This window comes from Danio rerio, chromosome 8 (assembly GCF_052040795.2).
Source record: "Danio rerio strain M-AB ecotype USA chromosome 8, GRCz13ab, whole genome shotgun sequence".
NCBI lineage: Eukaryota > Metazoa > Chordata > Actinopteri > Cypriniformes > Danionidae > Danio > Danio rerio.
Window position 1 is genome coordinate 27,059,952 of NC_141028.1, and position 27,143 is coordinate 27,087,094.

Sequence of the window (27,143 nt, forward strand, 5' to 3'; positions counted from 1 at the left end):
CTTAGAAAAGCAAAACTAATGTTTTCATATTATAAATTTCCGCAGTCAGAATGGACTGTTTGCCTAGAAATAATTACATTTGATCATTCACAGGGTACATATGACACAGCTTGTTATTTATTCATGAATATAGTGAAATACTTACTTAAGTACATTTTTTTCAACAATTTTAGGATCTTTTTGGTGTAAATATAATGCATTCTTAAAACTAATGTGTGGAAATCACAACTTTCAAAGATTTTTTTAAAACTGACTTTTCTTTAATTGCAAATGCTGGTCTTCTAGCATCAGTATAATTGTAAGAGATTGATATTTGTTCGTATGTTTGTTTGTTTTTTGCATTTGTTTGACGGATGTCAACAGTTTCTATGATACAAAAACGCACATTCAATACTTATATTAATTTTAAGCCACCAAAACATGCAGTCAATTAATAAATAAATAATGTAATATTTTCTGTTTGATGGACCTAAAAAGTTGTTTATGTTTGTTTAGTTTGTTATGTTTAGTTTTATTTAGGGTTACCAGTCATAGCATCATGTTTTGTTTAATTTTCCTGTTAAATATTTTTGTTTTCTGAGTTTTGTTTTCGCCCACCTGCTCCATGTTTAGTTCATGAGTTACTGCATTTACAGGCGAGTTGTTCTCTTTTTGGTTTATGTGTTTATTTTCAGTTAATATTACACCTGAGATCTCCTTGGACTGACTTTTCATGAGATCTACACAGACAAAAATTTAATTGTAATTGAATATTTAAAAAGTAAAAAAAAAAAAAAAAAACAGTAACACTTAAGTTTAGGTCAAAATTCATGCTAATAACTACTGACTTATCACCTGCCTATTATTAAGATGTTAACTGTTCATTAGTAGTAATAAAGTATGCTCTTATTCTGCATCCTTAATCCTACCCAAAACCTAAACCAAACTTCAACCAAACAAACTATTAATCAGCTAATTAGTATTTTTTAAGCTAGTAGTGTTAGTTAATGGTTAAGTAAAAGTGTGAATTGTAACCTAAACTAAAGTGTAACAAAAATATGAATATAATCATAACACTATCTCAGTGCTTACTTAATCTCGGAGATGGGTTTGGCCTGGTTGTGCTCCACGGCCACCAGCAGGCCTCCAGAATCCAGGATGGCATAGTGATGTGGCCCCTTTAGAGCCTGCAGCCAGGTGTAGCCTCCATCATCAGACACATACACATCAGGCGTCTGCATGGAGATGGCGTCCCCTACGCTGCCTGGAAAAGGGGGAGTGCAACAGTCAATGTTTCGATTCATTTTCTTTATTGGTATTCCCATTATTTCCATTTACTATAAAGTGTTCCTTCTGAATTGCCTTGAAATGCACAGCTTTGTTCGATGTGTGAAGTAAATCCAAATTAAACATGAAGTCAGGGTGGGGAATATCTGCCCCATTTAAAAAAAGAAAAGTCAATAGCGTATTGTTTATATAGCTCTGCCAATAAGAGTCAGAGAGATAAAGCGAATCTGACTATTGACAACCACAGTCTTTGATAGCAATGCTGAGTCCGTCTGACTGTTTCTCCACTTTAAATTACAGCATTTAGTCAAATTCAAATGTGTCTGATACCTTTGTGGTCTATGTGTTTCTGGACCAGAGCAGACTATCTATGTTAACTCATGTTAGATTTTACTGTATTTGGCTTAACCATTCTTGGAATATAATAAAATAAGTAAGCTGACCAAAATTCTTAAGGGGAGATGGCTTTATTAAAGACATTGTTTAGTACAGTTCCTCAGCATCAATGTTAACTTGTCGGCCTTCAAGTAACTTAGCCCAAAGTACTGTCTGTGAGACAGTACTTCACAGCAAAGAAGATTATTACCCAGCTGGTTTGGTTGGGTCACAACTCTTGAGTTCCTGTAGGGCATTTGGTTCATACCTTTTCAGATGCAGATACTTGTTTGCACATAAAACCAGCCATACAATCTATCACTCTCTTTAACTCACAACTAGACTTCATTCACCTCAATGGAAAGTTTCCATTTTCATTTGAATATTTTCCTCCCCACATTGTTCCAACTAATAAACATGCAGAATTTCAGATGTGTCGGCTACCATTTATTATTTTCTTATTTATGCAAATGTCCAATAAGTAAACGATTTCAGCCTTAACTAGTAGGTAAGAATCAGGACAATTGCGATACAAGAGAGCTTTTGATTGGTCAGAAGATCTGATAAGAAGCTGAAGTGTTCCTTGATTTCATAAAAATTGTTGATCCATTGAGAAACAAAATTTAATTACTTATTTTTCTAAATGTCTTTGTTTTGAAGCAGTTAAACTAATAAAGTCACTAATATCCAACAAAACTTTAATTCTGATTTTAAGGGGACTTTAATTATTTATATATATGTTTGTATTTTCTTCAATTCGTCTATAAGAACCTATTTTCTGTGATTGTTTTAGGATTTGTGAGTCAATAAGTCCCCCTGCACGTAAAAGAGTAAGGTCATTACAGGTTACTACAGATAAAATAAAATGAAATAAAACAAACCATAACAAAACAAAACAAGTACAGTGCACTGGTCTTAATAGTGTGTTTGCATTATTACCATGAGCCAAGATAAGTCCAACAGCATTGGGTTCACTGAGAGGTGGCATGGGTACGTTGACCTTCATGGAGGTACTGTATGAAGCATGAATATGCAGACTACACTGTACAAAAGAAAGACAACACTAGTAAGTAAACACACTAAACAACAAAAACTTCTGTCCAATCTGTCCAATCATCACACCTTTGCTTACAAGGTTCTTACCATTTCTGCATCTTTGGCTGTGGAATCACACTTGGTGTTTTCTGGTTTCTTCAAAGGAACCCACTCTCCTCCCTGGTCAAACGTTATTACTGTCTGTACAGAGTTATCTTTAGCAGAAATAAAAAATAATTACACTACCATTCTATAATTATCTTTAATAAGGGCATCTTTGGTCATGTCAACTAATGTATGTGCGTGTGCTTGTTTATGTAATATTTTCCATTTAAAATGATGCATTAAATTAAAAAGCACAACAAAGTATTTAAACAGAATAAAATGTTTTCTTGAACACCAAATGAGCATATCAGAATACTGTCTGCAACTTATAAGTATCATGTAACATCAAGGAGTAAAAAAAGTCAGCTTTTATAATCTAAATATAATACCATAAAAACATTTTTAAAACAACAGTTATGCCATTGCGGGAATTAATCTCATGTTATTAGATTGATAGTTCTTCTAAATTGAAAGAATTTTATACAATATTACTGGTTAAATAAATGCAACCTTGGAAAGACACATCATCTATTTTAAAATTATCAAAAAAGTACTGTACCCAAACTTTTGAACAGTGCTTAAACAATGTTAAATATCAAATCTAAATGTACATTTAAAACATAAACAGCAGGCCTTCCAATAGAAACTGCTTTTATCCATGTTCATTTAAAGACCAGGTGTCAAACTCAGTTCGTGGTGGGCCACAGTTTTGCACAGTTTTGGTCCCTTTCCACTGAGCAGTACGGTACGGTACGGTTTAGTTCGGAACATGCTTCATGTATGATTTGTGAATGACCGCTACAGCTTTACTTTGACATTTCCTTGAGCGAGAATGACGTCAACTGAAACTTTCTGTCGTACACCACACCCATCAAGAGGGTACTATTGGTGCCCTTTTGGCAGTGGAAATGCAATTCTTATAAAGGTGACCCGTACCGACCTGTACCGTACTGTACTGTACCACTCAGTGGAAACGGGCAATTTGAAACCTACATGTAAGTGTGTTGAAGCAGGGTTGGAGCTAAGCTGTGTAGGACCGCAGCCCTCCAGGAACTGAGTTTGACACCCCTGATTTAAAGCATACAATTTAAATCTGACACAAACACACATACGTTAAATATATGTGCATGTTTTCTAGAATATACCCTACCCTCAGCTAGCACACTAGTAGTGTAGACTCCTCTGAGGGAAGTGACGTTGGTGAAGTCTGTCTCTCCTCCAGTGTACAGATGGCGTTCTAGAGACTTGGAATAGACTGTGCCTCTGTCATCTGACACATAGATGGTGCCAATGCCTGTGTCTGGAAAATAAACAAAGGCAGAAGGCAGTTAAAAAAGACACAGTAGAAGGTCTATCAAGTTTATTAAAAAATAACAGTTGTTTCTTTGGGCAGTTCCACTCTTTTGTATTGCTAAATGCCTGTGGTTGACCAGTACAAGATTTTCATATTAAAAACAATGCATCTATATACCAGTGTGGCTGATTTCAAGATGTTGTATAAAACAGGAAAACGCTAGTGAAAAATGGGGGGTTTGTGTGAAATTCTCACTTTACAGAGGTGCAAGATAACATTATTAAGTATGTCACTCGCTTTGTGAAAACCCCAAGCAACTTGAGAGCCCAAAAGCATTCACTTTGTGACAAAGCCTATTGGAATACAGTCAGAATGAATCTTAAATTATAGTTATGAAAGCAAGAAAACATCCTTGTATGCGTTTTCTTTTTTCCATAGTCTTGCAAGTCTAGATTCTGATTGGCTGAAAGGTGTATAATATAAGGTGTTCACACCAGATGCGGAAGAAGCATCAAGCATGAGTGATTAACATGTTAAGTCAATGCAAAGACGCAAATAGACAATTGCTCTTGTGGGGGGGTAATTATGACGTAGCGCCTGTTGTTGGTGTCCAGACGGGAAAATCCTCCTGCCAACACTGACAACAGTTCATCAAACTGGGCTTGGCTCAGTCAGAAGCACCGCTAAAAGCTTTCATCATCCAGGTCTAGTTTCTGTAGGAGTTTATGGGCTCACAGAGGTGGATGCACCTCAGAATGGATCTAGTGGACACGGCTCCAAACGAATTGATGCTGTTTTTCAGTATTCCTAAAGCACATAAGCACAGCTATTCTCTCAATAAAATCCATGTTAGCCATTTAGCAACAAAGCTTAACACGCGAATAAAGCGTATTTGAGGCGCAAAAGAATTGAGTAAACTCAAAATGTTAACGCGTCTATTTATCCTTGCTTACCGCATTAGGTGTGAACACAGCATTAGTATTAAAGGGCACATATTTTACCCTTTTTTCAAGATTCAAGTTTTATTAGTCTTTTGTGTCCCCAGAATTTATCTGTAACGTTTCAGCTCAAAACACCCATCAGATTATTTGTTGTACCTTTCAGAATATTGGAATTTTTTTGCTATGAAAACATTGCAGCTGTTTTTGTGGCCTGAGCCCAGTTTTGGGCAAGCTACTTTAAAAAATGTAGTGAGCTAAGCTATTAGCTACTCTACTTAAAATGTAGCTTAACTACACTAAAAGCTAAGCTAAAAGCTACATGGGAAAAGTAGCTTAGCAACTTCTAAGCTATTTTTACAAATTTCATTTTTAAATCGAAGCAACTGAAATCCAAGTCAATCATATCTTAGTGATCAATAAAACTGTCAATGAAATATATGACACATAATAGTTCAGTTCAGTTATTTACTGTAAATAATATGCTGTACTGAACAGAAACAAATTATAGTATATAACAGCTAAAACAAAAAAAAATCTATATATATATACTAAAGTATTTTTTGAGCATAGCATCAGAAATTAAGTTTTTACACCTTAACATGTACTTCTTGAGGTATGGTCACGAGAAATATACTGCTTCAGAAATAACTCCTCTCCCTCAGTCATCTTTCCATCAAGCAAGTTTAGGTTTGCGACATCGCCAACCAGAGGTGGCAGTAATGCACCAAAAACTTTGTTGTCGAACATCTGAAGAAGAAATCGTCACTCTCGCCATCATATGGATTTACTTTCATCTGCTAGACACCGGCCTCACATCTCCGTGAATGTGGGTGCCATCACTTATTGATCCACGATCTGTAAATGTAGCTTGTGTGGACGCTACTGCGCTACCTGGCTAATAAAATAGCTTTGTAACTGAAAAGCTATTTAATTTAGAAAGTAGCAAACGCCACACAACTGAGAAATGTAGTTAAGCTAGTAGCGTCACTACTTGAAGCGATGCTACTGCCCAACACTGCTTGTGCCTTTAATGCTAGTTCTTCTCGCCCACGGTTCCCACATGCCTGTCAGAGTGTGCCTCAATCTCCGCCTCGGCTGCGACAGATAAACAGCATATTGACAGACAAGAAGGAAGCAGATCACATTTAACATTTGTGAGAAATACTACAGTAAGAACTTTCCCAATGATTATTTGATGTATTTGTAGTGGAGTTAATTCAAGCCTTTCTGCAACGATGAGTCACACACAACGTCATCACAAAGTTCACACAAACACACTCACAAACAGCACATGCATTTAACTTTGCACTGTTAATATCCAATGCTGTATGGATATAGTGACACATAGTGTTGATTGCAAATGTGACATTAACCCCTTTCATTGATATGAAAAATTCAGTGACATTGATACAGGTAAATATTCTGAAAATTACCGGAATGACTGTACGTTCCAGAATGTTTCAGGAAAAGACCATTTACACATCCATTGCAAAATGCTGGTATATTTTGACATCATTAACCAAAAATGAGCTCTAAACAGCAGCGCAGAAGGGGTCGGGCTTCTGTTGCTGATTTCACTTTTATTTAAAGCTTTAGCATTCTAAAGCTGCAGCTTCTTTGTCTGGCTACATAATTTGCGTTCTCCAGAAATGTAAATAGGGCTGCAGAATGAGTTTATGTTGGATTGTTTGGACAATAATTGTGCAGTCGCCACCTACTGATCTGACATGCACAACACAGCATTTTCAGTACTTTTTTCACAGATTCATTTGTGCATATGCAAAACTATTCAAAAATGAAAAACGCTGTGAAGAACACTAGATGTAAGCATATGTAATAAAGTAAATAAAGCAAGAGAAACCACCAACCTCCTGGTTCATCCACATGCATAAAGACCATGTCATCATTGGCTGCCAGTATTGAGTAAAACTGCTCGTGACTGACAGGAGGAAGTTGTGCCATGTTCCATGTCTCACCAAGGTCTACTGACACATGTATCGCACGCATGATTTCCTGAAAAACATGAATAAAGTTAACACACTGTATTCATGCATATATACACACACTCGTGTATCATAACACACACCTCTGATGCCGACGGTATTATGTTTCCTGATGCTGCCATAACTGAAGCAAACAGAAAACGTCCACCAATCCCGAAGGAGTAGATCCTCTCTGCAACCGTCTTTATATTAGCGCCAAGGTCAACTGACTTTCTCAGCACCAGCATCCCTTTATCAACTGAAAAACACAAAACAACAAACGGTGAAGTATTAATACGGGTTTAGAATGATGTCCCTGGTTTTATGAGCTGCTCGGGCCGCAGTTTGTGTTTTTTCAGCAATAACACAAGGTTTGCTGACTCAAATCCGCTGTGGGGTGTTTAATTATAATGCTAAAATATTCGAACGTTTCATCTGACAGCTTTTAATGAGCTCTTGAGCAACACCAGTCACAGGGTGCTGCTTCATCCCCTCTGACACTGGTGCAAAAGCACTCATAAACATTGCCAAACATCTTGAAAAGGAAGCTTAAAATTTCATTCTGTTGGGTTCAGTATGAGGACAGCTTTTACTGGCCAGTGCAAGAGAGTTTTGGATCAGTTGACAGAACTGTAAGAACTATTTCTGTAGCAGCTTTGATGCAATTTGGACTGTACAAGACGCTATAAAAACTGAAATGACTTGACTTTCAAAATTGTGCTTTTATTCATAACTTTTTTGGCTTCATTTTAATATGTATAATTTAATTAATAATCTTGTGATAGTTGTGGAAATATCATTTAAAATGGCACAGCTTCATTCATTCATTCATTTTCTTTTCGGCTTAGTACCTTTATTAATCAGGGGTCGCCACAGCAGAATGAACCGCCAACTTATCCAGCATATGTTTTACGCAGAGGATGCCCTTCCTTCAGCAACCCATCACTGGGAAACGGCACAGCTTCAATATTATGTATATTTTTCTTATATGACATTTTGTTTTAATTCCATAAAAAAAAAAAGGTTTATGAACATAAATATTTTCTTCAATAAAACAATATATATACAGTATATATGTCAGTTAATTATTGGTTTTAATATTGCTTTCATAGAAGCATATTTCAGAAAATGTTATTGCCATTTACTGGTTTAGACATTTTGTCAGGGCTGTAGTGATCAAGGCTAGAGTGCATGAGAGATAAATCCGCAGAAAAGTTTAATGATCTAACAAGTATCCAGACGGCCAACTTTAACTTAAAATATTGTGAATACACAGTTAATTTAAAGGTCACATAAATGCATTAAACACTGAAGTAGAAACTCCCACAAAAATTAAAAAGATTAAAACATTCCCCTAATTTTATTATTATTATTTTTAAAACCTTACTATACACCCTCAAATATGCTATCAAAGCAGAGGAAATGAGCTAGAATAAAAAAAAATTATATATAATATATATATATATATATATATATATATCAAATAAAATGCTATTTATATCTACAATAGACAAGGCAAGGCAAGTTCATTTATATAGCACATTTCATACACAGTGGCAATTCAAAGTGCTTTACATAAACAGGAATAAAAGAGATAAGTGTATATGATAATAAAAACAAATAAAACAGTGAATAAAAAAGATAAAAACAGAATAAAATGTTAAAACAGGTAATAAAAGGATGAAAAAGAAAAGAAAGACCAAATAGTGTGATCTGTGGGACGTAGCACACTGCTTATTCAGTAAAGGCACAGCTAAACAGATGTGTTTTCAGTCTGGATTTGAATGTGCCTAATGTTGGAGCACATCTGATCATTTCTGAAAGCCGATTGCAGCACAGATTGGAGCGTAATAGATGGACAGAGCGTAATAGAGCATAATAGAAGACAGATTCACCCTGCTTTGACTGAACCCTTGGAATTTCTAGTTTACATGATCTTAAAGATCTAAGTGATCTGTTATGCTTGTAATCAGTGAGCATATCTGTAATGCATTGTGGTCCTAGGCCATTTAATGATTTATAAACAAGTAATAATACTTTAAAATCTATTCTGAATGTAACTGGGAGCCAGTGTGGTCAGAATCCTAGCAGCAGCGTTCTGGATGAGAATTTTCCGTATTTTATTGCTGTAAATATAATTTTGTTCTATATATATTTTTTTAGATTACTTATAACTTTGTGCTATTTTGATATTTAAAAAAATATTAATATTAAATATGTTTTGCAAAGCCTGTTTATCTGTGATTGATTTATATTAATTAATAAATAACATTGAAATGCAATACTAACAAATATGTATTATATGTATGTATGCATTATGTATTATAAACAAATATATGCTTTTTTATTCATTAACACAAATGGCACTGGTAATAATAACCATTTAATGTACCAGCATGTCAAACTATTGATTTTATTTTGTTCCCAATCCAACTCTCATCTTTCATTGCAGAGTTTCCTGTTGGACAGGAGGACAAGGATATAAACGCAGGAATACACGTATGATTTATACACACACAATACTGGCACACATTTGTGTCATCACACCTTAGATCAACAGAGCAATAAATGTTACTCACAACAAGATCCGTTAAGGTTGGTTGAGAAGAACAGAGCATCTATTCCCCTGTTGAAAAGTAGAAGAGAGAATTGATCCGTGAGATTACACTCCTGAGACCTCATAAAACAACAGCAGTCAGATCGGGTCACTTTGTTGGCAGCATAACAAGTGCGAACATACAGCATGCTAAAATCTCAAGCAAGTAGCATGTAGTTTATGATGATCCCTAAACAAACCATATTTTTGCATAATGAATGACATATTTATTATTCATATAAACAAGAAACTGGCCGGATAGCGATTGATCCCCTATTACATCGGTGTCGTTGTCGTAACGGGATATTTAAGACTGTCACAGATCATATGACGCACTGTTAAGACGAGACTCAAGAGAGTGACTCAGGCTGAGGAGATTTCAGGTTACAAAATCATTCTAAACAGATTCAAACATTTAAAGGATTGCTAACCCCCCCAAAAATGTTTTTCTTCTGTTGAACACAAATGAGATATTTCTTAGAATGTTGAAGAATGGTAGCATTGAGTTTCAATAGTTGGTCAATGGCAACCATTCATTCTTCAAAATTACCTTCTAAAAAAGGTGGATAGTGAGTAAATGATGTTTCATTTTTGGGAGAACTATTTGTTTTTTAAAAGTCACTGAGCAATTTCAAGACGGCATTTTTTTTTTAAACTTTATATATTAGATGATATTAAACTTAAAATTTGTTAAAAAGGATACTATATTTCCTTTAAAATCTGCATGAATCGAAAGCTTCAACCATTTTTTTTCATATTGTGACACAGTTCCTAGAAAAATGAAATATTGCAGATGGGTGAAATTCAAATCTTCCAGTAGACCGCCAATCTTCGAGTGCAGAGGCAGGTCCAATATGGGCGATCGCCTATGGCGTCATCTTGCTTCATCTGCGACCCACAAAACCATACAATCCCCCTTGTGTGCACTACGACACCCTGAACACTGTGAGGGCGAACCAGTCTGTGTATTAACAATATTTCAAGATCGCAAGTTAAGCTTGCGACGATCCTGTTCAAGTAGATCTCACAGTTAAAACGAGTTGCAGCTTGTGAAAAACTTTCCTAAAGTTTACATGGAAGGGTTGAAATTTATTTTGATAAATGGGAAACATTTCTAAAATTCTGTGACCCACAACGCTAGCAAACATGTAACGAGACAAAATATTAATTAAGACTGATATTAGCAACCCTTTTTGTTTGGTTTGGTTTATTTTCTCAATATTCATATAAATGTTATTTATTTATTTTGTATTGCTTTGCTTTTCTGATAATGCTGTATTTGAAATTCTTCTACATTATTTGCAAATAGGAAAAATCTATAAAAAGTTCAAATAATAAAAAAGAGACAAAATATTAAATGCGGAAACAGTGGACGTGGCTTGTTTTTCCTACTGCAAGCTGATTGGATGTAGTAAAGTAGATATTTCATTCAGAAAAATCTGGAAAAGGGCTTCAGGAGAGTTATTACAACCAAATAGACACCTCCTCCTCACCATTTCTGGGTTGTTGCTAGATCAGATACATTTGTGGTCAAAAGTTAAAGAGAATTATTTATATTATTTAATACATTTCCTATTATTTGTATTTTATTAACTTCTACCCCTACCCTAACCCTAAATCTAACCGTCACAGTAATGTAAAATCAGTAGTAGTACCGAGTATTATTAATGTTATTTATTAAATTACCAAATAAATTGTATATTTTTAACATCTACCCCCACCCCAACCGCAAACCCAACCGTCACAGGACTGTAAAAATATGAATTATTATTATACAGTGTCACAAAATGTGCGTATCCGCAGCTATATCCAATCTAGAGTTTACCCCATTTCTGTTCTCAAAACTGACAGTTGAAGGGGCGTGGTTAAGTAAGTTAGCCACGCCCAATGGCTAGCAAAGACATGATCTAAGAATTGAACTGAAAACAAACACGAAGCTCATTTCAGATTTCAATTTTAGATTACAGGAGCAAACATTCTTTTTTTCTTCTTAGGGTGCTTTCACATTTGGTTCAATTGCCTGGACCGAACCCAAGTTCGATTATTCCCCCCTTGCCACCTTCTCAGCTATTTTTTTATACGCTTGCGTCATCAAGCTGCTGTTTTGTGTACAGCTGTTGCAAGGTGATGGCCACGAAAGAAAAGTTCCAAAACAGAGACATCTGCATTTCACGGTCATTATGCTTTTACTGAATCTTATTACCAAAACCAAAATACAGAGAGCCACTTGCGTCTATCTGCCGCAAAAAAAACAAAACAAAACATTAAAAATGTTCAAAACATCACGCAATGTCTGCAGAAGTCGTTTTTGGTGGAGACAAGCAGACATTATCACTGTGTTTGCACTGGGTCAGTCCCGTTTACCACCCAGCTAGTTGATGCACGAACATACACACACACACAAATGAACATTATGAAAACTAACGTTTGTTGTACAGTTGGCGGTTCACTTCTGTTATTTGGTACGATTGCATTCATATCAGAAGTAAACCGTACCAGAGTTCCCACAAACCGTATCCCAGACCACCATTTCAGGCAGACTCAGGTACGCTTCACGGGTGCGCACATGAGTTCAGAAGGCATGTTCACACTAGCTAAACGTACCGTGCTCTGACGTCAAACAAACTCGGGTGCGGACCAAAAATGCTAGTGTGAAAGCACCCTTAATTATATGCACAGATGAATTGTTCACCACAAAACTAGCAATGTGAGCTAACAAAATCAATACGGTTAGTTTTAATTTCATGTGTACTTTAACTTTTTTTATGTCACCATATCAGGGTTTTGAGCAGCTGTTGACATTTTTGAACATGTTTCTGGTTGTTACTTAATATAAAAGTGAAAGAACAAAAAACTACTCTGAACTAAATGTTGGTTTTCTTCCTCTGCTTTCACGGTTTCATTTTATGCTGATAAACTTGTAATGACACCCTTCTCCAGGAAGTGGTACAATTTGTGGAAGGAAAACAACAGCACGAACATTGCTTTAGCATCATGTTTAAAAAATCTAAAATATTTAGCGTAATGCATCTGGTGCTTGGAAAATATGCAATTATTACATGTAATAAATTTAAACACAATAAAAGTGCCTTGATGTGTCTTGATAACTGCACTGACAAACCTTCAATTTCAATTTACTCAGACTTCTATGTTAAGCTGCTTTGACACAATCTACATTGTAAAAGTGCTAGAAATAAAGATGAATTGAATTGATATTTAATGGTGGGCATGTCTGAAAATATGGTTTTAATACTTCCTCATACTGCATTCTCTACGTCTGCTTGTTTTGTACTTTGAATCTAATAAAGACATTCCATTAAAACACATTGAATTAGAGGAGAAATGATCAAGGTTTTTGGTGTGGCTTGTAAATTCATGTGCAAACTTTATATGATGCGGTTGTGGGTGAGAACTTCCTGTTGTATGTTGTAGATTCACGCTCTCAAGATGTCTTACTGATCCGACCCAATTTCTGACTGCCGTTTTGATCCCCTTTCCAAAAAGGTGGAATACTGTTCTTTTTTTAAAACTAGGTTATTCAGAGGGCTGCAGGGACGCCTGAGGATGAACCTTGCCTACCGTTAGGAAAGCTCAAAGGAGGAATTAATGGAATAGTATGGTTTATAATGAATATAAACAAAACAAAACAAAACAAAAACTAGAGTGTTTAAACAGATCTTGCTTTCTTGGTTAAACATTAAACCTGTAAATGGATAGTCTGGATGAATTTGCTTTTAAAGATAACTACTTTTGTGTTGAAGTGTAAAAACACAAGACTTTAACAGTAGATTTAAAGTGAAGTTTGATGCAGGCGTTTATCTGGGGCAGCTGAGCGTCTTCGGACATTGAAAGCTGAGCCTTGTGGAAAAACAGGATGACTCAGCAGAGAATGTCTCGTGTTGCTGCCATGGTGGCCATATTTGCATGTTTGTGTTGTTGTGTCCTGGATATACACCCGTGACAAGACAAGCCAGAACTTCCCAAACAGGCTGGTCAAATGTAAAAAGAAAAGAGGCTGTGCTCCACCCTGTGTCTTCACAAACACAAAGCTCCTAAATAACTAACTCGCTCACTTCTAGGTATTTTGACAATCATTGAAAGATCTTACCATTTCACCACGCACACCATCTCATGAATTTTTGTCCATGTTGTGCCAAAGTCTTTCGAGATCCAGAGGTCATGCTGAAACGGCAGTAAAATTAGAAATTATGCAAATGTTCAAAAGCAGAAATGCACCAGTTGAAATGCATAATAATATTGTATTTTTATGTATATGTAAAAATGTAAAAGCAGGGCTTCACCAAGTCAAATGTAAGACTTTTAAAGACCTTTTAAAACCATCGAGAATTAAATTTTCAGACTTAAACAGGGCTAAACGCTATAATGCCCCAGCAGAAAAATAAATAATTTACCATCAAGAAACTAATTTTAATTAGTTATTTCTTGGCCACATTTTTGTGTCACATCAACCCAGCAGGCACATAACATCATAAGACGTTAATTTTAGGTTAGATTTAGATCAAGACGTTAGGTGACCTAGCCAGCGTTTGAGAACAACATAATTTTTTTTTTATTATATTTTAGGGTTTTTTCACATTTATTTGATAGGACAGTAGAGAATTCAGACAGGAAAGCACTGGGAGCAGAGAGAGGGAAAGGATCGGCAAAGGACCTCAAGACGGGAATCGAACCCGGGTCGCCACGAGCACAATGGTGCTATATGTCAGTGCACAGTACCACTAGGCTACCGGCGCTGACAGGACAACATTATTATTATGTCCAATACCGACATCAAATTACATTTATATTTGGTTGATTTTAGGATGTGTTTGAAAGTGACCAAAATCAAACTTTTGATAGATACCATAGTGGTAGCGTCCACACAACGTCAAGGTGTAACATGATAAGACGTTGATATTTTGGTTGATTTTAGGTTGGACATTGGCCTGACGTTGGGTTCTAACGTCAACCCGATTTTCATTTCCAAACAAAATCCAATGTCCCCACGACGGTATGGTACACTGTCAATATGACTTCAAGTTGACGTCCTGTGCCTGCAGGGAAGAGTCAAATCAAGCAAACCCTAGTTTTTCAACATAATTAACAAAAAGTCTTATACAATTTTAATAAACTAAATGTATGCACATCAGACTGTTACAATATTAGTTCTAAGTAGTTTTGCTAAAGGTTTTATTGATATTTATTGTTGGTTATTGGATGTGTGTTGGATCGATTGGGTAGCTTTGCATAAACAAATGAAAATAAAGACCCTTTAAAAATAAAAAAGAGCTTTTTTAAGGCCTAAAATTTTGTTTTTGAAATTTAAGACATTTTAAGACTTTTTAAGACCCTTTGGAATCCCTTGAAAAGATCACACAACCAGGATGTACACTTTAATTAAATTAAAAAAAATTATCAAATTTTAAGTAGTGGACTTCCGTTAAAGTTTAGTTCTCCAAAGTATTAGCAGAAAAAAGGGTTGTATTTTATTTTATGCTATTATTTATTTACATGAAGTTACAGAGCACTTACCGAAGAAAGTACTGGATAAAATAAGATAATTACAGTGGATTTGATTGGGTTTAGAGGGTTAGCACCTAGTTACTATATGGTTAAAGAGATAGTTCTCACAAAAAATTAACATTTCCCAACCCAGGCTCATCCTGAAAATGTACCACTATATATATTTCTGGAGAGAGCCAAATACGTCCCAGGATGTATGTTTTTTTTTTTTTTCACATTTTTTTTTCGTGAATCCACCAGAGGCCACTGTGTACATTTTTTGACCCCCAATCTCTAATTTCACTCACTCGCTTGCTGTTCTCGTGTAAATCCAGCCCTACCCCGTTTTAAAGGGGTAGTGGTGTCCCAATTCTCTTTAGCTTGAAGGCATAGGGCTAAGGGTAAGGGGTATACATCCCTTCAAACGAAGATTTTTCAGGACCACATTCGAAATGACTTTTTGTCATTATTATGAATTTTTACAACAAACAAACACGTTTTAATATATTCATAACCAAGTTTATGTTTTACCATCATGCTTTTTAAAAAAACACTGAAATAAAAACTGCTAAATTTCACGATCTATTCACCGTCTATAATCCCCAATAATAACTCCTGTACAGCAGTCCCACAACATTCTGACACTCGATGACACTGAAATACACTGTCGGAAAAGTTTAGTGGCTGAGAATGAGCTGTTTACAGTGTCTGCTATGATGTTAATGTTGTTTTTGCTGTGTTTACATGATGAATATGGCCACTGTGTAAATGCACAGTACAGTTACGATCTTATTGCCACATTAGATCATTATGATAACATGATATACAGAATGCCTTCAGTGATCTCCTAAAGATAAATATTAAAAAATAACACAAGTAGAAACACTACAGTAGTCGCGATCGTCTGATCTCATTTGAAGCAAGAGATGGCGATGACATCTGATGATGTGTGCAGGTGCTGTAGTGCTGTCCCAATTCTTAGGAGTAAAATTTGAAGCCCTTCTACTTAACTCTCGGTTGTTGGGCCAAGGAGAAGGGGTAAGGGTACAAAAATAGAATTGGGATTGAGCCTGAAGTGAGTTTAAACTTTTATGAATTATTTTCTTCTGCTGAACACAAAACAAGTTATTCTGAACACTGTTGGGTGAAAAAAACAGCCATTAGTATTCATGGTAGATCCCAAAGTCAATTTAGCAATCCCAAAGTCAGCTACTTATTAATAGTAGAAAAAATACCATGAAAGTCAATGGCTCAATGGAGAAGTCAATGGAAGGTCAATGGCTGTTTTTTTTTTCTCCAACATTCTTCAGACTTTTCAATTTGTGTTCAACAGAAGAAAAGAACTTAAACATGTTCGGAACAAGTGGAGGATGTAAAGAAGTTGATAGCATAACTGTGACATAATATGTACATATGGATCAGGACAGTAAAATAAACTGCTATCGAATATTATATAGCCTCTCACCTTGGTGCTGATAGCCGCAAGCACATCAGTAGTTTGAGGGTTGTACATTATCTGCATTAGTGGGTGAAAGGGCAGCTCTGTGTGGACGAAACTCTTGCCAAAGTCTCTTGAACGGAAAATTCTGGCACCACTGCCTCCCGAAGCATCTCCCGTGAGAATCACCTGAAGGGAAGAAAATCAGAGATGCTTTAAAGAGCTTTTGCACAGTTGAGATCAGAAAATAACTGAAGGTTCAGCTTGTCTTTTCTCACTGTGATTGACATGGAGCATTTAAGAGTCTACAGGCCAATTCAGCAACTCGAGAAACACCTTTAATGTGATCTGATTCAGCTCATCAGCCCACGTGTGCTTCAATGGAGGAGCTTACTCAAATGTTTGTTTGCATTTTTGCTCACCTTGCCAGAGTTTTCCGGACCAATAGCAATCCCAAAGTCAGTATTGATGAAGGTGTTATTGATGAGTTCTGAGACATCCTCAAATGACTTGCCATAGTTTTCACTGTCACAAGAAAACAAAGACTTCTAGTTAGGTAAAGTCCTCAAAATATGCTACTTTATGAAAGTAAATCCAAAGTTACAAAATAAAACATAACTACTGTGACAATACACATAATATAGGCTTTTTTACAATGTCCAAAATAGTTCAATCAAGAATTTGATCTCATTACATCAGTATTTCTCAACCATGTTCCTGGAGGAGCACCAACACTGCATGTTTTGTCTGACACACTCAGGTCTTTCAGTCTCTGCTAATGAGCTGATGATCTGAATCAAGTGTGTTTAGTTAAGGAGACATGGAAAATGTGCAGAGCTGATGGTCCTCCAGGAACATGGTAGAGAAACACAGCTCTAAACCTCTCCTATCTGAGACCCTAGCCAGTTCTGATTGGTTAGATGGCTAAAGACTATAGATATACAAAGACATAGAAATGTCTCGTATTACTATGAATGCTGAAAAGTATCCAGTTTTCTTTCGAGAAAAGTTTTATCATATAATTTCATATGATTTAATTGTTTAATTCATTCGATTGGAAAAACATTTTATCAAGAAATTAAGCCTTGTGCAACATAAACGGCACACTTTTGTGTCTTTCTGACACATTTTTGGCTCAAACTATAACAGCAGCAAAGAATTTAATTGGTTTGAAACCGAATGTCTAATGAACGTCAAACGTCAAACTAACTCGCCACATCGAAGGAACTCCCGCCCTCTGGTCAAAATAGCAAATCATCATTTATTATAGCAACAAGGTTTTTGGGGAAAACAGCTTGATTTTGTTCAGATTTGCTTGATCATTAGGGTAACCGCTGTTGTTTGGCGACTGCTTTGTGCTTGTGTTGATTTTAACATGAGAAAAGACATCATCACACTATCACACCATCTTGTGTTCCTCTAGTGTCATCCGGCCTCATGTTCTGTGTCTATTATTCCAGTGTTTGTAATGGTTACCATTGAAAAAGCCATAAAGGAGATTGGTGTCTTGCCAATCATTGCGCAAAAACTGCAGCTGGAGCAAACTAGAAATGATCGTCATTAATACTAAACATAATTTCGTTTTTGTCCTCCAGCATTATCAAAACATATTTTAGTTTAGATTTTGTTACTGATTTGAAATGTGTAATTCACCTACAATGACAGAAAGCAGTTTTTGAGGTTTCAGGATTTCTCTATTCATTTAGATAGGACTTTGCTCTTAGAAGGTTTTTAAATATGATCAAATGAATGGACATTCCTTAAAAGGAACTTTAAGATGGCCCAGTGTGTTGTGATTGGTCTAGTGTGTGTCTATATATAAGTACTTGTAAACAGAGTGATATCTACACTAACAATAGTGAAAGTTTTACTGCATCAATTTATAAGTCCTCAATTCTTAGGACTGCATGTAAAATGGATTCAATTTTGTAGCACAGCTAAACAACAATGAATTTTCCAAGCCTTAGCTACAACTACAGTGTTTAAGAGAAGACATTGTATGCGGCCCGCCAATGAAGAGCATTGAATAGCAATATACAACTGTACAAATCTAAGAGAAACAAGACCAAAATTACTGATTGTCTTGTTTTAGGCAGTTTAGAATCTGATGCTCTATTTGTGTTGCACTTTGGTTTTTTACATCTGCAAACAGCTATATTACTACACACTAGAGGAAAAGTAGCATTTAAAACAAAATAATAAGAGCACTTGAAAAAGCTCAAACTAGCACTCACCTCCTGTACAGTTTGGACTGTCCAAATCGCAGAAAGACTAATGGCATCTGAAATGTTGTCAAAGCCAGGACTACCTAGAATTGACACATAAGAGATGGTTATTAACCTTGAGACAAAAATCCTCACAATATATTATTGGAAAACTGCCTGTACGGGAAGCCCTGCTACTTGCAGTTCAAAAGTCTAGTGTCAGTAATACTTTTCAGCAAGGCTGCATTAAAATGATTGCAAAATGATTGCAATACCATATACAGTGCATCCAGAAAGTATTTATAGCGCTTAACTTTTTCCACATTTTTTATGTTACAGCCTTATTCTAAAATGGATTAAATTAATTTATTTCCTGTAAAATTCTAGGCTAATATCATCCCTAAAGTGAAGCATGTTGGTGGCAGCATCATGCTGTGGAGATGTTTTTCAGCAGCAGGAACTGGAAGACTAGTCAGGATAGAGGGAAAGACGAATGCAGCAATGTACAGAGACATCCTGAATGAAAACCTGCTTCAGAGTGCTCTTGACCTCAGACAGTTTATCTTCCAGCAGGACAATGACCCACAGCACAACGCCAAAAAATCTATGTAGTGGTTTCACAACAACTTTGAATGTCCTTGAGTGGCCCAGCCAAAGCCCAGAACTAAATCCTATTGAACATCTCTGGAGAGATTTAAAAATGGCTGTACATCATCGCTTCCCAAGTAAGCATGGGACGATAACCATTTTCAAGGTACACCATGGTTTGGAAAAGTCAAGGTTTTAAAACCACCAAATTTTTCTGTAGTACTGTTCCTAAAGTATGTGTAAGATTTTTATATTAATGTTTTTTTTTCTTTTTTTTTCTTTTTAGGACAACAGTATCTCCAGCAGAAAAGATTTCCAAATTGTAAAGAAATCTGTGTTTTTCAAACTATTGAAGACAGCAGAAGTCAATGATTTATTTTAATTATTTAGCCTGATATGTTTGCTGCTCCAAAATATTTAAAATGTTTCTCAAAATAAAATATATACTTATATATACATATGTATATGTGATTTTTCAGGATTTAAATTATTTTTTGCAACAATTTTTTTTCACATTGTCATTATGGGTTATTGTGTGTAGAATTTTGAGAAAATAAATGAATTTAATCTATTCAAGAAAAGGGTTGTAACATAAAAAAATGGAAAAAGTGAAGCGCTATCAATTCTTTCCGGATGCACTGCATTAACAAAATGTCACATAAAGGTCAGATCAATGTAAAAAATCTAGAAAAAAAATAAATAAAACAAATAGTAGCAATGTTTTGATAATTACAATAATTTTTGAGGGATCATGTGACACTGAAGACTGGAGAATAATTGCTATTTAATCAGATTTGTAAACAAAAAAAAAATGTTTTCATAACAGTATAGGATACCAGCCAAGAACAAAGTAAAAATAAAGATGATCTAACATGACCTTGAATGTGCACTGGGGCATGAGAGAGGTCAAACCGATCATGAGATTGCATTTGCTATATTGATAATCATGTTTATTTTTCTTTGTAAGCCCTGCAAACAGCATGAGAGCTCTGCAAGATTACTCTAGACAATCTAAATTTAAACCTAAAGCCAAAAAAGTCCCTATCTAACCTTGAATGGAATTATTAATGCAATTCTCTCAGAGACTTTATCTCAGAAAGGCAAATCCATAATAAGTCTGTATCCATAAAACAAATCAAAGGTGAAACTTGGAAAAGTATTCATTCATCTTTGTTACTCTGGATTAAGGAAATTTCTTCTTGAAAAGGAATGGATAGACTGACTTAATCAAACACAAAATGCACATATTTTACAAGATTTGGGACTTCTTCCTTCATTTTTTAGATAAGAATTGACTGACTGTTTAGTAACCCCAAACAATGTGATCATACTGTGTAAGTATTTAACTATAATTGACTGTGTTAATGTGTGCACTGTATTTGTTTTGACTTACTTTATTATATTTATTCACTTTGAATGAAATGTACAGTTGAAGTCAGAATTATTGGTCTCCCTAAATTTTTATTAGCCCCCCTGTTTATTCTCACAATTTCTGTTTAACAGATATTTTTTTCAACACATTTCTAAACAATAGTTTTAATAACTCATTTCTAATAAGTTAGTTATTTCATCTTTGCCATGATGACAGAACATAATATTTTACCAGATATTTTTCAAGACACTTCTATACAGCTTAAAGTGACATTTAACACTTAACTAGGTTAATTAGGTTTACTAGACAGGTTAGGGTAATTAGGCAAGGTTTTGTATAATGATGGTTTGCTCTGTAGATTATTGAAAAAAAGCTTTAAGGGGCTAATAAATTTGTCCTTAAAATGGATTTAAAAAAATTAATAACTGCTTTTATTCTATACAAAATAAAGCAAATAATACTTTCTCCAGAAGAAAAAAATAAATTATCAGACATACTGTGAAAATTTCCTTGCTCTGTTAACATAATTTAGAATATATATATATATATATATATATATATATATATATATATATATATATATATATATATATATATATATATATATATATATATATATAAAACTCAAAGGGGGGCTAATAATTCTGACTTCAACTGTATATGTGTTGAACTGTCATTGTCTTAATTTCATTTTATTTTTACAAAATTGTCCTTTTTATAATTATTAATAAAATAAGTATTTGGTTACTACTCATACAGTATGTGTGTATCACATTTTGTTCTGAAACAATAAAAGTAGTTTAAAAATAAAAGTGAAACTTACCCCAGTTCCATCCCCAACCCAGGCCAAAGACACAGATCCACTAATATCTTGAAATGTCCACTGAAAAAAACATATTTTTAAATAATATTATACAAAAGCAAAGACAGGAAGTGTCCAAAACTACAAGGAACAACATCATGGAAAAATACAAGGATTTTAAAAGCTCAGTATTTCCTAGAAGGACACTGTCATGCAAAACACATGTTATCCTTGAATCTAAATCAGAAGCTTAGCAACTATTACCATTAAACTGAAATGAGATATGACAGATCATCAGTGTTGGGTAACGTTACTTTTAAAAGTAATATATTACAATCTTAAGCAGGGCTGGACCGATAAACAATAATTTTATTGAATCGCAATATTATTTATGTCAATAACAATGATAAGCTCTGGACTTTTTTTTTTTACTCTATATTGATCTATGAGTCAATTATATAGCATAAATTTGCAACACTGGAAATCCAGAAGTTTGTTGGTGTTAGAGATGCACTAAACTTTTGGCCACCGAAAATTCATCGGCTAAAAATATGTAATGCCATGAACCCTCAAATTTTTGTGGCCTCAGTAATTGTTGGGGTACTCTTTTAAGTCTAGAACTGTTAACAACTTATATATATATATATATCGTTCAATATGGAAAATAATTATTGAGATTGCATTTTTGCCATATCGCCCAGCCCTAATCTTAAGTCATTTCTAGAAAAAGTAACTAAATGTGTTAGTTTCATTTAAAAGAAAGTAATGTGAAAGTATGTGGTAATATGTTATTTTTGCTTTATTGAAAGATTAAGATTTAGAGGTTTAAGATTTTAAAAGTAACATTACCCAAGTTAGAGACTATTTCAATAAAAACATAAGAGATTCGGAAGACAAATAAACAACAGTAGTACAGGTATTTATAAATACTTACAAAAAAAGGTTAATAAGAAACTAGTATCAAGAATTTATTCCTGTCTGACACTAACAAAGAAACACTCAACAATATAAAACAAAAATGGGCAAAGAAAGCCAATATAATTATAACGAATGAAGAATGGTTAACCATTTGGGAAACACAGATGATCACAATTAATACAGATTCAAGGAGGGAATTTATTTGGAAAAATGTAATCAGGTTCTTTATGACACCTAAAATAAAATACTTTCAAACTAGAGATGAAAAAAATGGTGAATGCTGGAGAAAATGTGGAAATGTATTGACTGATAATTTCCACATATTTTGGGATTGTATTATTATACACACATGCAGGGTTTCACACAATTAATTCATGTTGTCCCAACACAAATTGATTAAGTTAACTTGACACTTTTAACAAATTTATGTGGATTGAACATAAAAACAATTGGTTGTCGTAATGAAATCTCAAGAATTGTGTTATTTCAGCTCATTTTAAATAAGTAGTTTGAACGAGCAAAAATGTATATTTCTGAGTGTATTAGCAAGATTTGAATAAAGGGAAAAATGCAATAATGGGATTGAATCTGGAATGTAATTTTAAAACTATGTACCTGGGAATTTACTGGAGCCAGTTGATCTTTGATACGTAACGCTTAAAAAACTTTATATAGCAACATTTTATTAACCATAAATACGACTGCAAATAAGATTGTATCTGGTGACCTTTGACACTTGTATTGTGTCTTTTTTATTTCCATGTTCATTTGAATTTTTGTTGTTGTTGTTGTTTTGTTTGTTTGTTCTGAACTGTTTTGAAAAATGTAAAAAAAAAAAAAAAAAAAAAAAAAAATATATATATATATATATATATATATATGTCTGTATGTATGTATGTATGTATGTATGTATATATATATATATATATATATATATATATATATATTTTATATTATATATAATATAAAAATATAAAATATAAATATATAAATAAAAGTAACATTACCCTATACTGCAAATCATACAAATGAAAAAATAGGAAGGAAATGTGAAATTGAAGATGACATATCAAAACAGTGTTTTATTTTTAATCCTCTTCCTTTAGTTGAGTGGCTCTCAAACTTTTTACATAAAAAACCCTCCTCCCTAAACAAAAGAGGTTATTTAAGCATGATAACTCATTTGTGTAATCAAATGTGCCATTACTCTGCTTAAAAAGTCAATTGTAAACTCTCATTCAAAGCACTTTCCTTTTTGATTTCCAAAGTGCATCTGAACTGAATGCTGACTAAAATACTTCCACTTTCTTGCACCGCTCTGTCTGTGACCCTTTAAATAACAGTTAAATCTTATAATCCCATCTAGTGATTCTGAAGTCAGTCTACAATTGAACATACACCCAAACACTATATAAAGACCAAAAGGTCAGTGTAATTACAGTGTATTAACACAGCTTTGTTTATGTCACCTCTTTTAAATTTAAGATAGCTTTCTACAGAAACCCAGAAGCTAGGTTGACACATAAGTGACTAAAAAGGAGAGGAAGTTGGTCAGAGACAGAGTTGGTGAGGTAAAAACAAACTGATGTTTCAAAGAGGTGAGGTGTGAACCAGCCCTCAAACACCGCTTTAATATGTTTGGTCAATGACAAGATATTTCCGAGAAAAGGAAGTCATCACAATGACTATAATGTCAAAATGTGTTCTGTTCCATTTTAAAATAATAGTTATACTTGCTTGATTTGAAAAGTGGTTTGGTAGAAATTTAAATGCATTATAAAGATGCATACATAGGAACAAAAAATTAAACAGGTTGTACCAGTTTAACTGGTTCTACAACTGCTGCAAGTCAGACTGCACCTACTGGTCAAGTACACAATGAAACACAACCATAAACATTTTAAAGTGATTATAATAATGAAAAACGAAACGTATTCTGAGGTCAAGACAGAAGGCACGAAAAAAAATTAACCTTACACGTCTTAAACCAGTTTTTTTTTTTTTTTTTTTTTTTATCAAACCATCCTTTTAAAATGAAAGGCTCATTTTAAAACACTTCACATTATTTATATTTCTATTCATCACAAAAATGCAAGAAATGTGAATGCGTTTGAGCTAAACAAATGAGTTTTTCAACATCTAAATAGGTTTTAAAGACATTTAAACACGTCTTCCTAAAACAATAGCAAGCTCTGTTTTGTTATTTCTTTATTAGGAAGTTAATACAGCCCAGTATAGTGATTGATTGTATGCTATTTATACAATCTAGCTTGTCAATATTGAATTACTCACTATAAGTGTTTACTGTTTAGAGTTAATAGCCGTTCGTAAATCAAATAACTTGTTCTATTTTCAAGGAATGCATATATAGATTTATCAGTTATCTCGCAAAAATGTCAAGTTAGGGTGCTGTCTAAGTTAGAGAAAGACCCTCTAGGTTTTAGGGTTGCGCTCATTGGTGCAAGTGAACTTACGTTGTGCGTATTGCTAGTTAACTTGCTCTCATATCCTTCTAACGTTAACCCATTACATGAGTCTGAGCCACGGTCGGTGCTTCTTTTATGGATGCGATGGTGAACCCGAGAAAAATCTGCATCCGATCCCGTCCCGAGCAGACTTCTGACGGATACCGGAGACTTCGCATACAGCGGGTGCGCGTTAGAGGATCCGGGATCCACATGGAAATCCACACCAAATGCCATTGGAAAAAATAAAAGTGCAATAAAGTGTCCTAGGCCTCTCATTTTTCGTCTTCGGAATATTTCCAACAGGACTGTGTTGCTGGTTAAATGCGCATTAATTCCTCAGTGTCTCGCTCCTGAGCGGTTGCTGACGTTCTCAACATAAACAGACTGCCTGTGACAGCGAAAGGTCCCTGCTGCTTATATTATTAGTGCTGCCTCCTCAGAGAGCACAATCAACGCCCTTTTTACTTCATCTAGACAATTTCCAAAAATAGCAGAAAAATCATAGACCAGACAAGTTGCTCTAATGGATTGTATCCTTGACTGTTTTTCGTGTAAAACACTTCAAATACATGCAACCCGAAAAAAATAACGATGAATAGAATGCACCTTGCAGAGCCTGCATGATTGGCTGCTGCGGCTGGGGCGTTTTTCTGATTGGTCAGTGGAGGCGGATTCATGTTTCTGTGATTCCCTCAGTCCTTGTGGACAAGTTAGTGTGACACGTCACACTTCAGCGGACAGCATTGTGCGTTTCATATTGAAAATGAATTAAAATTAATAATCAATACGGCAATAAACTCAGAATTTAATAACCCCAAAATTCACAAAGCTTTATGAGACGCTAAAAATGTGCATGTTGTTTCATGGGCTGGATCAGATGCTTTTTTTTCAAAGCAAAGTAAGGAATACAAGTGATTGCTTATAAAGGGGTAAATAGTCACCAGAAGTGCTAGCAATGCAAAGTTTCAGACATTATTTAGGGAAGTATGTTAAAAGGGATTGATTGATTGATTTTGATTGATTGGTTTAGATCAGAGATTCTCAAACTTTTTTCATTAAGTACCACCTCAGAAAAAAAATTGTCTCTCCAATTAGCACCAAAATGAGCAGTATTGAAATACAGTAGCGTAGTAGGCCCAGTAAAGCAGCTACAGCTCTGCACAGTTAAAAAAAATGTGACAGATTACCTCAGAAATATAGACTATGTGCAGGGTTGTCCAAACTTGCTCCTGGAGGGCCGGTGTCCTGGAGAGTTTCGTTCCAACCCTAATCAAGCACAGCTGAACCAGCTCATCAAGCTCTTTACTAGATATACTAGAAACTTCCTGGCAGGTGTGTTAAAGCAAGTTGGAGTTAAACTCAGCCGGACACCGGCCCTCCAGGACAGAGTTTGGACACCTCTGGCTACATGTCATGTATGGCATGTTCATCTATACATACATTTTGAAGTATATGTAGCATGTACATAACATATTTAATTTCTCTGCGTACCACCAGAAGGAAGCCCGCGTACCACTAGTGGAACATGTACCATAATTTGACAGCCACTTATTTAGATGTAGCCTGCCTGTTTTGAGCTCTCTATGTAATTTCTCAAGAATCTCATCATCATGTTTGGTCAAGCAAGGAAAAGTTTCTGGAAAGTGAATATCCACGGGTAAAGGCCTGGTCTTTATTATGTTTTATAGTTGCATGGCCATGCTATCTTACAATGTGGTAGGTCAGTTGGTCAAAAAAGATTACCTGAATTAATGACTGAACTACTCAGGAAATTTGTTGATGGCTGTATCTGGATGGAGAGCCAGAGTGACAAGGAATATGAGAAGGTTTGTTATACACTCACGACCACTTTATTAGATACACTTTACTAGTACCGGGTTGGACCCCCATTTGCCTTCAGAACTGTCTTAATCCTTTGTGGCATAGATTCAACAAGTTACAGAAAATATTTCTCAGAGATTTTGGTCCATATTGACATGATAAAATCATGCAGCTGCTGCAAATTTTTGGATTGAGAACTGGTGACTGTGGAGGCCATTTGAGTAAAGTGAACTCATTGTCATGTTCAAAAAACCAGTCTAAGAGGATTCGTGCTTTATAACATGGTACGTTATCCTGCTGGAAGTAGCCATCATAAGATGGGTACACTGTGGTCATAAAGGGCTGGACATGGGTAGCAACAATACTCAGGTAGACTGTGGCATTGACACAATGCTCAGTTGGTACTAATGGGCCCAAAGTGTGCCTAAGAAAATAT

General features: G+C 35.0%; 1 protein-coding gene across 2 annotated transcripts in view; it reads right to left on the bottom strand.

The window, feature by feature from the left end:
• Positions 1-25,428, bottom strand: part of sort1b (sortilin 1b) — a 32,772-nt gene extending 7,344 nt beyond the window's left edge. The window contains exons 1-13 of one of the 2 annotated variants that reach the window (XR_015497353.1): positions 24,893-25,428; positions 21,522-21,581; positions 18,769-18,842; positions 16,957-17,059; positions 16,562-16,723; positions 13,703-13,776; positions 9,578-9,624; positions 7,103-7,257; positions 6,885-7,029; positions 3,932-4,081; positions 2,785-2,891; positions 2,581-2,683; positions 1,072-1,243 (exon numbers count right to left, since the gene is read on the bottom strand). Coding sequence is in view for 1 of the 2 variants with exons in the window: in NM_001126465.1 (NP_001119937.1) it covers positions 1,072-1,243; positions 2,581-2,683; positions 2,785-2,891; positions 3,932-4,081; positions 6,885-7,029; positions 7,103-7,257; positions 9,578-9,624; positions 13,703-13,776; positions 16,562-16,723; positions 16,957-17,059; positions 18,769-18,842; positions 21,522-21,581; positions 24,893-25,162 (1,622 nt within the window). In the remaining variant the exon portion in view is untranslated. The remainder of the gene's footprint in view (positions 1-1,071; positions 1,244-2,580; positions 2,684-2,784; positions 2,892-3,931; positions 4,082-6,884; positions 7,030-7,102; positions 7,258-9,577; positions 9,625-13,702; positions 13,777-16,561; positions 16,724-16,956; positions 17,060-18,768; positions 18,843-21,521; positions 21,582-24,892) is intronic. The other variant, NM_001126465.1, reaches the window with a different exon arrangement.
• Positions 25,429-27,143: the final 1,715 nt, after the last annotated feature.